This window comes from Crassostrea angulata, chromosome 6 (assembly GCF_025612915.1).
Source record: "Crassostrea angulata isolate pt1a10 chromosome 6, ASM2561291v2, whole genome shotgun sequence".
Lineage (NCBI taxonomy): Eukaryota > Metazoa > Mollusca > Bivalvia > Ostreida > Ostreidae > Magallana > Magallana angulata.
The window spans coordinates 37,169,344-37,182,428 of NC_069116.1; the positions used below are offsets into that span (position 1 = coordinate 37,169,344).

Here is a 13,085-nt window from a genome sequence, read left to right on the forward strand (position 1 = left end):
GAGCTTTGGAGTAAGTTACATGTTTCAGTCCATAAAATCCTTTTAATGAAAAGAAATGTCGTTTCGATCAGCGGTCAGCCATTTTGTGATGATGTGTTATTCCACCTTAAAATTAATGAATTTAATAACAGATGGGAAATATGGCAACATTTATTTACATAATTCTCTTTCTCTCTCTCTTTCTCTCTCTCTCTCTCTGAGATAAGTTTTTTTCAATTTATGTCATTTATTTAAAACTTTCATGTTTTGTCATTATGAATATTGTTCTTGTATGAAATTAATAAAGTCAATATTAAAAAAATTATTATTATTACAAGAGAAATATAATAATTGTTAACGTCAGGTGCCTGTGATCCTTGATTGTCAAAATATATTTGTCGGGATCGGTGTACAATATAAACGCTTTGAAAAATGTGCCGTTTGGCGCGGCAGACGAAGAAGCAGAAGTTATGTACACACCTCATGTCATTTTGATAAAAGCGATGAATATCATGGTTATTAAGAAGAGGGAATGGGTGTTTTAGGTATGTCAGTTAAAGCATGAATAATTCGATCATAACTTAATTTTGTAAAAGTTAAGAAGTAATTGAAATTTGACATTTGTATGGATGGATATGTTTTGCAGGAGGTGAACATCAAATCAAACATGGACTATTTGTCAGACGTAATTGTGTATTGCCGTGAGCTCTCTAGCGAGAAAGCCACAGAAAGGAAGGTAAAAATCACATGACACTACTCAAACTAGAGGGATTGTATTTCTTTAGTACGTACACATAAACAGATAACCCTATTAAACAGTAAGCAGAACCCAACCAAAGCCCGGGTCTGATTTCTGTGTTGCTCAGCGTCTGCTTCAGGTCTGCTAGGGTGGACCCAGAGCCAACCCCAAGCAGTCCCCAGGTTGACCCAAAGCAGACACAGAGCAGACCCTGATTTCAGAAGCAGACCCTGAAAGGGTATGTGGGGTCTGGTCAAACTACCAAAACTGTCAATCATGACAATCGACAAATCGCTTAGACAAATCAAAGCCCCAACCAATCAGATCTCTTGTTGACAACTCTTTTGTAATCAAATCATCATGCAGATAAATGAATTATTCAATTTACATACTACACTTTGTCATTAAAGTACAATCACTACAAAAAAATGACCAAATATCTCTACATGTGGTTTTGGAGTATACAAGGGGCAGTGCTTACCGGTGATCAGAAAAAAGGTGGGTCTGCTTCTCACTTCAGTGCATAAAGCAGAGCCAAAAAGCTGACCCCAAGTAAACCCATAGCAGACCCCGAGCAGACACAAATTTTAAAAAGCAGACCCCTGGCGGAAACCAAGCTAACCTGGGGTCAGCTTTTGGGGTCTGCTCTGGTGTTAGGTTGTATCTGGTCAGTACTATACTAATACATGTATTGACGAAAGTACAGTATTGAAATTAACAAATTGTAAGAGAGTTGATATTTCAGGCAAGATAATTGTTTGACTTATTTGTCTGAACATTGTTAATTGTCAGTTGTTACAACTTACAACCTACCTGAATAGGAAGTCTGTTTGATTTTCTTTTTATTATTAGAAATTGTTTATTTTGTAGAAAAGTTTAGAGAAGCTGAAAAACTTGTTGCATAAAAAGTCTGTGATTAGCAGTTTGGACTACAACTCACAACATGGCCGTGAAAAGGTTAGAGAACGCAATGCTCTAACCTGGGATGACATCATAAGGGTATGTTAAAAGGTTGACATCAATTTTTATATGATGGGATTTGTCCATATACATTTGAAATATGGTATGTCATAATAAATTTCATAAGAAAATTTCAAATAATGGATTTTAGGAATAAACACTAAGAGAAATTGGAAAGCCTGTAAGATAAGAATGAAATGATCTGATAATTAAATTTGAATACAGTTGTTTTATCTTACTATTGAAAATTTTTGAAAAAGAAATCTGTTCATACTGACTAACTTCAGATGGTCGTCAGTCCAAATGACTGACAGCAGAAAAAAGATTTCAAGAACTCCAATAGTTCACTGTGTTTTAAGATTCTTATATTTTCATTTTATCTCTTTATGCATTGTGTCACAGCCTGTGTTTCCATTCTTTTGGACGTCAGAAAATGCAAAATTCAAAGACATGACATTTTCTGAATGTTGGTTGTTAAGAAATGCAAACAATAAAATTAAAAAGCAAGGAGTAGAGACATAGTCATGTACAGTAATGAATTCTCTTTTTTTAGGAAGTCCATTCTTATGTCTACCTGGAGACACAGTTACTTCAGAAAGGGAAGGAACCACAGTCGGCAACTGCCAGATCCAGCAGAGAGAAGAAAAAGCAAGAGATTGGGGGAGTGTTTAAGTTTGTTGTCAAACAAGCAGAAAATAGTAAGCAGGACACAACTTGTCTTTCCACTTATGTTAGAGCCTTTTAAATATTTCTATGAAATTGTCTGAAATGAATGTAGATTTAAAAAAAATGATTATTATCAGGGGCCTTCTATCTTTGTATTACTTTTTAAATAATACCTGTTCTGTGGTGAAATGTAAATGAAAGTTGTACATTTTTATAATAACTTCATGTCTCAGTTTTAAAAATCTTGGAACCGGTCTTGTCATTTATACGTATTTATTGACAGGGGGTCCAAGGCTGAGAGCCTCCCAACTGATCAGACAGATAACAGAGGTGCTGAGGGATGAGTTTATGCTGGTGGCCTATGGCTCAGACTACAGTAGTGTGCTGCTGAAAAATGTGCTCACTGTCAGAAAATACTGCTCCGAAATTGGGGAGAAGACGTGGCATGGTAAATTTTACTAAGGAAATAAGATCTTAGATATTTTGCTTACCTAGGCCAGAGGTTTTAGTGAGGTTTATTGACATGAGTTTGTATGGCCTCTATTAGCATAGTTGTTGATGGTAGCTTTTCACACTGTCATCATTTCCTCTAGAACCACTAGATCAATTTCAACATAATTTGGCACTTAATTAGCATTTTTGGTGAAAAGCTTTCAAACTAGGAGAAATGAAGGGCCATGTCCTCTTTAAATAGGAAATTATGAGTACCGGTATGAAGGATGGGGTGTGTATAAAAATCATCATTTGTGTTTTTAGACACTTGCTAAATTGAACTTCCATGTTTATTATAGATTCAATGATACTCACATTACTTTGTATGTCTAACATGGAAATACATTGAAAATTTCCTAATGAAAATAACTTTATGTTAGATTTCCTTATTTAAATGCTAATTGCATGCTTAATTAAGAAATTTATGAGTGCTACATGTATATCATGTCTTGCTCTATTGTAACACCTGTTTGTTCATGTTTCTTTGCTTTAAAGACGAACAGTTTGGCATAGCTTAAGGACTCAATGCCAGGTAAATGTAGCTATTGTACTGAAAAATAGTAAATTGCCAACAACAACAACAGAGATACCCCTAAAATTCCCTGGCATGTAAAATATAGAAATCATTAAAAAGGCCAGGAAAATGTCAGATAGTTCGGACTAGATGTCCACATGATCTGTTAAGAAGTTATTTTTTAAAGACTGTAGAAGCACTTATGACAGGATAACTCAAGCAAATGAATTTGCTAACTAAGTAGCTTTTAATTAAAAACCATTGATTTTGACTTAAAGTTTTGTCAACAGAAGTGCTTTTGACTAAAAGTTCCTTGTTAAGAAACTTGCATTTTGAAAATTACTCAATTGAATTTATATCTTATTTATTGTAGACTTAATCACTCTGTTCTGCAAGTTGTTTGGGGACCCTGATTGTGGATTGGATAAAATCTTGTTGTCCCGAATCATCCATTCCTTGATTTCTGCAGCAATGGTTAGATGTGATCTCAGGCCAAAGAAATTACTGGCTTTCTTCACAAATGTTTTCAAGGACATCAGGTAAAGGAATTATATTTTAATTTAACCTTTAAGACTATGTTCTTTGGTTGTGTTTTAATAATTATTTTATTATTATTATACATAACTATTGAATACTCCCAAGAAAAGCAATGTATGCGTTTGTAGATTTTAAAAAAATTATCTCCTGTACATGTATTTCAGAACTGAGAAGAGATTTGCTGTGATAGAACACCTTATTAGTGCTGTTAACACCTTTGTGCTTTCTATAGCCCAGAATTCCAGGGCACAAGTTTGCAAATTTGGTGAGAGTATTTGTATAAACATGCTCTATCTGTGGGAAAATAGACCTTCCAATACGTTGAAGGTATGAATTTTAGAAGTTTTAAGATTTTGGAATGTTTTCTTGCGAAAAATGAGTTTTATTTGATTTTAAAAAAATGATGGCTTTGTTTATCACAGGAGGAGATATTGGTGTTCCTCAGGACACAGATGGCAGCACACCACCCAGGTGGAGTCAGGAGGGATCAGATCGGATCTTTCGCCCATGATTGGGATGATTGGCAGGTCAGTCTGTTACTGTAGGAGTGAAGGTCATAAGCATGTACAGTAAAATATACTTATAACGAAGTTCCAGGACTGGGCGATGTTACTTCTTTATAAGTGAACTTAATATATCTGTCAATTTTACAAAATGTAATAAAACCACAGAGAATGAAAAGCACTTCGCTGTAAGCATCAATTCATTACAAGCGTGTTCAATTTAACCGTGTTTTACTGTATATGTATTCATGTCCCATAAATTCATGGTAGCAGGATGCATTGTCCCAGACATTTTGTTGGATATGTACATTACTTTTGTAAATCCTAGTTTAAACTTATGTGTATCTTTACCAGTATATAATTATTCAATTAAAAATAATTTTACTTTTGAATGTGTAAATTTATTATCTATTTGCATCCCCGGTAAAAAAAAAAAACCAAAATGAAAAAAAAGCTAAAACAAAGGTCTTTATATAACCAGAAACAAAAAACACATCAAGCTGTAAACTGCTGTAATTCATTGTTGATTTTACATTTTATGAAGTTGTGTACTGTGTATCCATCTATTGAACAATGAAGCCTTTTAAATATATTTGAGAAATGCAGAACAGATTAAAAAGCATTATTTGGTTGACTTATTTCAGAGCTTGTTAAGAAAACTGTATGAACTCTTCTACACAGACTTACAACAACAGAACAACAGGACCAGGTTTTCAGCCAGGTGATTCATTTTGGAACATCGCTATTTTGATTCTTACAAATGCTGTTCTAAATAATAGAAATATACTTGTATTTTGGGTAAATGAATTTTTTTTCTTTCTTTATTTTGTAGCTCAAAAGATACAAATTTACCAGAAAATTATCTAGAACTCATAGTTGATATCTGCAATCAGGTATAAAGCAAGTTAAATATTGATATTTAAATTGTTGTCTTGATTCATTCATGACATGAAATTCAGATATTTTTAAAAACTTTCTTGCAATACAAGTAGTTGTGTAAGAACAATTAAGAGAGGCTTATGCTGAGTATATGTATGATTAGAATAGTGTCTCTTTATCAGCTGTTTCTAGAGAATGTCAGCTCCATAGATGTGACCCAGATCTCCACACAGCAGGGGCCAGGGACCAAGAAGAGGCGGCTGGAATCGGGATGGTGCTATGTTCTGGAATTTCTATCTGATAGAGACCAACACCTGCAGATGATTCCTTGGATTCAACTCGTCACCCGATTCCTGGAGAAATACCCCAAGAATTTCCCACAAGAGCAAGTTGCTCCTTACCTGGCAACCATTGCAAATCAGCTTGGAGATTTTAAGCGGTATAATTGGCTAGAATATTATCACTCATAGAATTATGTTTTCGTCTTTCAAATTGAACAGAAGATGGTTTTTGACTCAATATTGCAAAAAATGCTAATGAATTTGTTTTCTGAAATGAAAAAGAAGCCTTCTTAATTTAGACCATAAATGATACCAATGTTGAGTCTTCTAACATAGTGAACTGAAATGGAAAGAGTCATCAAAGTTATTTGTTAAAGCCAAATGAAGAAACCTTTTATTAATCTGTAAATGCTTCTATGCAGATTTCTTTTTTTCTATTCATTTGATGTAAATATGTATTTTGCATCTATACAGTTATTTCTTCTATGAAGTAAGATTTGGTAATTTTGATATGTAGATAAATTCTATTATGATTAATATTATTGATTAGGCACAATTTGAGATTTAATTCAATGTTTTCTATTGTTATTTTTAAGAGTGGAAGTAATTCGCCATTTAATGGATTGTGCCAGGTCTTTTATCAATGCATTGAAAATGTTTCCTGAAGTGTCAGAACATGGAGAGATTCTGAAGAAAATCAGTTTATCAGCATTACGGTACTTGTAGTGTATTTACCATAGATGTTTATTTTGAAGGTGTTGGATCTATTTATGAAAGGCAGTTTTTTGGAACATTCTTAATTACTAAACCTAAACCTTTTCAACAGAGTAATTGCAAATTTGAAATACCGTATTTTTCGGGGCATAGGCCGGTATTTTTTTTCTCCAATGCGCGAGCATCGGCTTATCCCCCGGGATCGGCTAATCATAGGCTCAAAGCTCAAAGTTGAAAAAATTAAACAGTCAAATTTAAAATCCACTGTTTTTAGCAGTTTATCATCAGGGTTGTTTTTTTTTTCGTTCGTTTGAACTATTGTTCGATAGTTGCAGATACATAGATATAACAGAGCCCGTTAGTATATACGTCTCTGATAGTTGTCCCGTTGATAATTTTTGTAATGACATTGCGAGTAATAAAATGTACAGTACTGTACGAGGTATTTCTTTACAACCCCAATCAAAAGAATTTTTTCCCCCACGTTCACGTATGAACCCTGGAAACTATTAATGCGTAGTAAAAAAAAAAACCCGAAACCGGGTAGAATGAAATATGACGGAACTTTTGTGAATTTCTTCTTGTCTGCGTTCGTGGGAATCACTGGTCTTGGGTGCAGAATAAATCAATGCTTTGTGTTTTTACAGTTAATTTTCTGTTGGATGAAATAACGGTATTCTGGTGTCGTGTGTATATACAAAGGTGTGAAACCCGTGACTAAAACACAGCCTGGGGGCACGTAGTGTACACCCTTACACCTCACCGCATTAATTGTGTTTTTAACATTACAACTTCTTTGCATAACGGCAAGTCACTTTTTAATTTATTAATGGAAAAGAACACAAATTAAATATTTTATGTGTGGTATTTCGTTTTCTCATTCATGCGATTACGGGGGATAACTCTATTTGAATATGAAACCACATGTTGAGCTAATGGACGCCATACCCCGATCTACAAGTAGCTTTCAAAGTATTACTTGATTAAATGAAATTGAGCAGTAAGGTTTTAATAAAATATAAAAGGTTTGGTAAAATATCATACTTAGTTCTATCAGACAGTACCACGGGGGTTGGTGTTGCAATTAAATTTACATTATGTAAAATTACGATACCTAACGATATATACCGACAAATACAGAAGAGACCAAACAGCCACAAAACACAATTATATTTTTTTTAAATGTTTAAAATATATATGTTAAGCAAATTTAATAACTTTAATTACTCTTTTGACTTTCTACATCGATATTCTGAAAGTATATACTTAATACGACAACTAAAATTCCTTCATCATGCAGCGGTCATACTTTCACCATAGTAATCATCGATTGAAAATTGGCCTATCCCCCAATTCGGCTAGTCTATGGATTTTTCCTGAATTTTGTCTGAAAATGAGCAATTCGGCCTATGCCCCACATCGGCATCCCCGAAAAATACGGTATTAGAAATGGGCAAGTGTGTCAAGACAAGTTTTTTGATATGATGACTAACATAATTATTTCATTTCATGTTTATTTAATTTCCAATTTTTTTTCTCTTTATGCAATGGCCTTAGATGTTCTTTTTCTAGACAAGTAATTTCATTTATTCATAAACATTTACTTGTATATCTTTTTCATAAGTCCTAACTTTTTATCAACTTTGTTTCCAAGGTGTGTGAGCGTTCATCAAGCAGAAGACAGTGCATACCGTCTTCTCACCAGTATGGCACGACAACAGCTGGTGATTGAGCAGGAGTTGTGGAACCTCTTCCTCCCCAGTGTCACACGCCCCAGTAGTAGTGCAGTGCAGTTTCTAAACTCTTACCTGACACTGTACAAAATCCCAGAACACTACAGAAATCATCTGACATCACTTCTTGCCCAAAGCTTGAAGGGTGAGGAGAAGAATTACCCATTAAGAAAACAGTTACTGGACTGGGTGTTTCCGGAGAGAAGTCAGTGCTTGAACATTTCAGCAGGAATGACCAGTGAACAGAGAGCGGAGCCTTGGGAGATCAGTCATCTAGTGGTATTGCTGTTGCTGAAAAACCAAAGTGACGTGCCAAATCCTTGTTGTGATTTTGACAAGAATGCTGGTGGTAGTTACTACACAAATCTTGAACAGCTGTTTTTACAGTCTTCAAATGAATTTGAAATTGAAAAGGACATTTTAAAGGTGAAACCCATTAGCATGTGTTCAATTAATGTCAGTCTATTGAATGAACTTTATAAAAGTGTTTTATGTCTCTTTAAAGAAAAAACCACTATTCTTGATGAAGTGACAGACTGTGATTTGAACCATCTAGAATCTCTAAGTTGGTACATTTGTATGATTGGGAATTTTATTGTTTGGTCTGTGAGATACAAAGTCTTTCATGAAGGGGAATTAACAGAAGGAGAATGTGTGAAGTGTATGAAGGTGCTGCTCCGAAAGTTTGGAAGAAATGTGAAACTTGTTGCTGCCCAAGAAAACTGTTCCAGTTCTTTTAGAATCCTGACCAATCTCCAAAGAACATTTCTTCCTGATGAGGAATTAAATTCAGATGAAGAATACTCAGTTGCTCTGAAACTGCGCTCTTTGGTTCCAGCATGTGTTATAGAGGAGTTTATGAACATTGTCGTGGAAAAGGTGTGTATTCAATTTCTTAAGAAATAGCATACAGTACTGTAAAATCCTTTGTATTATAGACTGTGTGTTATGCATATACCAGTAATTATGGTCTTTCATTACAAAATGGTATTTTATTGTGTTAGACGACATATACAGTATATTATGCTCTAACCTTCACAACTAGCTAAACTAAATCAAAGATCTTCACATAATTGTTTGAAACTGTTATTAATGATTGTTTATCAAATGGTCTTGCTTTTCTTAAAGAATAAGAAAGCAAATGGCAACCAATCGTTCGCAGCTGACAAATCCCACATAATTCATGGGGCGGATGATTTTGATGATTTTGACATGGAAGATAGTACACAGAACACTGAGGACCAGGATGATGATTTCATGGATGACGGTTTTGCTGAATCCCAGGGATCTGAGGCCACAGAAACACATGGGCATGGTGTGTAGTACATTTTTTCTTTGTGGACAGTTTTGTCTCAGGCCTCAGGCCAAAAAAGAAAAGGTTTTGTTTGCAAAGTTTCATCATTTGATTAAAGATTCTGAAGATTTACACAAGTAAGAAACTATGGAAATTGTTGATGCAGAGTAAACACTTAACTTCTTTTCATACATGTACACTGCAGCTCTGAAATCAATTTTGGACGAAAGCCAGTTGACTGAAAAACAAAAGCTGCATTTGGAAATTGTGATGACTCTGTGTTTCTGGTGTGGTTTTGACAGCCCAGATGTAAAAAAGAAAGCTGGTATTGAAATGGATGTGGACCAGTCATTCATAAAATCAAAACTTGTCAAAACTCTGGAATCCATTGAATCTAACAGGTCTTTTGATTTATCAAAAGTAAGTTTGGATACAAAATTTTCTAGGTTAAAGTTTTTAAGCACCTCCAGTGTATATAAATTTAAAAATACTGATGTCATAGTCACTATTATAATAAACTCTCTTTCTGACACATTGATAACAAGATATTACATAAATATTCAGTTATCTTTATTTGTTATGCTAATTACACATGGAAGTTTTAGTTCTATCTGATGATGTATTAAATGTGAAATTTGCACTCTGATACATAAAGAATGGACGTTGGGATGTGAGCTTTCAAATGTATCAATTATTTAGAGTACTTATGACTCTGAAGCCAAGGCCAGAAACTAGATGAAGGCTGACTGCTGTAGTTGTTGTTGAGTGTCTGCAGGGTGACACACCCACACTTAGAGTAGAAGCTGAACTCTTGTGAGACTTGTTGTGTTTTATGATTTGCTGACTAATGCTTATATTTGTACATGTATTTCAGTTAAAATTGGTTATCAAGGTGTTAACTTCATCGTATCAGCATGTATCTGAAGAAAACCTCAGCTCCATGATAACAGCACTCAGGTAATTTGCATGTCCATAGTGTTATGTTGAATCATAAGAATACAACTTAGCGAAGGCCAAACTTTTGTAGTTTTTTCATTGAGAAAACAACTGCTAAAAATATTGGGGTGGTATTTTAAAATACACAAGGAATGCTCTTCTCACAATGTTACATGGTTAATAATTCCTCAAGGTTGATTTAAAATTTATAAATTAAACAGGAATTATGAATCCACTCAAAGATATACATGTAGTCTTAGTAACTCTCTGTGAGGAATGTGTTTGATTTGTTATTAGGGTTGTGGCCAAGGCCCAGAGACAGGACCAGGAGGTGTGTGCTCTCTGTCTAGAGTCGCTGTGTCACCTGGTGCACCTCCTTCAGTCCGGGGATGACATGGTCACTCGCTGTGTCTCCGAGAGTCGTAACGATGCCCTCATACTGCTCTCAGCATTTCTGTGAGTAGCAGCCAGAGTTTGATAGAAAAATAATTATTTTTCAAACACACTCAAATATACATGCACATGTATTACAGCGAATTACAGAATACCAGTAGAGTTTTCAATATCTTGTTGGATTGCTCAATAGGGTATTCAATTTGGTCAGCAAGGTATCACATCAGGTTTAAATCTAGGTCCTGTGTTTACCCAAGTGTAGATTGTTATTTTGCACTCAACCCATTCATTTGGCACAAAGAAAACCTCTAGAACACTCTCTCCTATTGTTAGCTATTCTATTCATAGACTTTTAAAAAGAATGTTCACCTGGACAGCAGTGGATTCTATAGAGCATCAATTCTGCTTGGAGTAATTTGAATTTTGTTTTTCAAAAAATGTAATTCAAAATACATTTCTGAAGAAACAAACAAAAGAGAAAAGCATAACCTTAAGAATTACGGAGATATTTTTTTCCTGCAAAAAATCATAAGACATTTTGGTTCCCCAACTCCTGGTGCAACATACAGCACTAAGAGTATTTTTGTGTTGTGACTGCTTAATTAGTTCAGACTTTTATAGCAGTAATGTAGGATAACAGGGAGAAACAAAAAAAGGCCAAAATGTGCAAATATTTACTAGATTAACTCACTTTATCGCTGTCATACCTGAGTAATCACATGACCTAGATTTAAACCTAATGTGATATCTTGCTGACCAAATTGAATACCCTATTGAGCAATCCAACAAGATATTGAAAACTCTACTGGTATTCTGTAATTCGCTGTAAAGTGTTTCCTCTTTAATGTCAAAGAGTGTTTTTACATGTATATTGCATGTATCTAAAGTTCTTATGATTCAAATCATGTGAAATATGTATCTATTTCAGAAATTTACCTTTTGACAAGTGTCCTGAGAAGATGAGGCTTGAAATGGCTAAATGCATGGTCCAGTTTCTTAAAGTAATGTTGTGGTCAATGTAATAGACTGTATGTACATGGAAGTACATGTACATGTATGTATGCACTGATTATGTCAATTTTTATCTTGTATCAGGCAGACCCAGAACAAAATTGGGCAAAAGTTTCCATGAAAGGAGATGATGGAACAACAGAAAAGGTTCCTGTGGCTAGTGAATTCATAAAGTACCTAGGGGACCTCAGTCATGCTGTCAGAATATATTGTGCAAAGGCTGTACAAGGGTAATCATTACACATTTTGATGTTTTCATATAGGTGATACTTATTGTAAACGATTTACTGACAGGCAGCACTAGTTTCTACTGGATCATTTCGAAAATATTGTTTACTTGATGAGTTTCATTTTCCTTTAATATTTACATTATGTAAAAAAAAATACAATTTTTGTATATGCATAGATTGTGAATAAGAAATGAAAACAAAGATACTGTAAATGTTATTATGCCCCCCTTCGGTCTGTCCACTATCAGTTTCCGTTCGTTTTCTTCACAGAGGATGAACGTATTGAAATGAAATTTTGTATACAGGTTTATTATGATAATATCTAGGTCAAGTTTGATACTACGTATGATCGAGCATTTTTGGACAGAGTTATGGCCCTTGGACGTAGAAAAATTCCAGTCATTTGCAGTTTCCGCTCATTTTCTTTGCAGAGGATGAACGTATTGAAATGAAATTTTGTATACAGGTTTATTATGATAATATCTAGGTCAAGTTTGATACTACGTATGATCGAGCATTTTTGGACAGAGTTATGGCCCTTGGACGTAGAAAAATTCCAGTCATTTGCAGTTTCTGCTCATTTTCTTTGCAGAGGATGAACATATTGAAATGAAATTTGGTATACAGGTTTATCATGATAATATCTAGGTCAAGTTCAATATTGGGTACGATAGAGCAATTTTCGACAGAGTTATGGCCCTTGAACGTAGAAAAATTCCAGTTATTTGCAGTTTACGTTCATTTTCTTTGTGGATGTTTCCAAGGGAGGCGGGCATAAGTGTTTCACAAACATCTCTTGTTTCAATGTAAAATCCAATACATGATTTTTTAAAATAAATCAGAAGTTGATGATTATAGAATGATAAAAAACTTTAAGAGGCACATGTTATTTTATGTTTGTTTCTATGTTTTGTTTTGTAGGCTGTTTATGTGTAACAATATTCCCTGTGACAGGCTCACCCAGGACCAGTGCTTTGATACCATCTACAGTGAGATCATGGATTTACTCAACTTGCAGGTTTGATGTGCTGAGTTTATGAAAATGATCTAAGGTTACGTGCAATTAAATCTTTTTGGTGATGTACAATTGTACATGCATGCATTGAGATAACTGGTTGAAACTAAGGAAAAAAACAGTTTGTGTTCTTTTTGACTTTCAGAAGTTATTAGGAACTAGAATCAAATGTTAAAAATGTTAAACACCTTTCTTACTAATGAAAAAAA

At 34.5% G+C, this 13,085-nt stretch overlaps 1 protein-coding gene across 1 annotated transcript in view; it reads left to right on the forward strand.

Moving 5' to 3' along the window:
* Positions 1 to 629: 629 nt before the first annotated feature.
* LOC128187121 (serine-protein kinase ATM-like) overlaps positions 630 to 13,085 on the forward strand; it is a 33,791-nt gene continuing 21,335 nt past the window's right edge. The window contains exons 1-19 of the mRNA XM_052857333.1: positions 630 to 715; positions 1,589 to 1,717; positions 2,232 to 2,376; positions 2,628 to 2,792; positions 3,724 to 3,889; positions 4,052 to 4,214; positions 4,310 to 4,414; positions 5,035 to 5,111; positions 5,223 to 5,283; positions 5,452 to 5,708; positions 6,147 to 6,266; positions 7,919 to 8,876; positions 9,126 to 9,312; positions 9,497 to 9,711; positions 10,166 to 10,248; positions 10,525 to 10,683; positions 11,549 to 11,621; positions 11,716 to 11,861; positions 12,783 to 12,879. Of these exons, the coding sequence (XP_052713293.1) occupies positions 647 to 715; positions 1,589 to 1,717; positions 2,232 to 2,376; positions 2,628 to 2,792; positions 3,724 to 3,889; positions 4,052 to 4,214; positions 4,310 to 4,414; positions 5,035 to 5,111; positions 5,223 to 5,283; positions 5,452 to 5,708; positions 6,147 to 6,266; positions 7,919 to 8,876; positions 9,126 to 9,312; positions 9,497 to 9,711; positions 10,166 to 10,248; positions 10,525 to 10,683; positions 11,549 to 11,621; positions 11,716 to 11,861; positions 12,783 to 12,879 (3,375 nt within the window). The 5' untranslated portion in view covers positions 630 to 646. The remainder of the gene's footprint in view (positions 716 to 1,588; positions 1,718 to 2,231; positions 2,377 to 2,627; positions 2,793 to 3,723; positions 3,890 to 4,051; positions 4,215 to 4,309; positions 4,415 to 5,034; positions 5,112 to 5,222; positions 5,284 to 5,451; positions 5,709 to 6,146; positions 6,267 to 7,918; positions 8,877 to 9,125; positions 9,313 to 9,496; positions 9,712 to 10,165; positions 10,249 to 10,524; positions 10,684 to 11,548; positions 11,622 to 11,715; positions 11,862 to 12,782; positions 12,880 to 13,085) is intronic.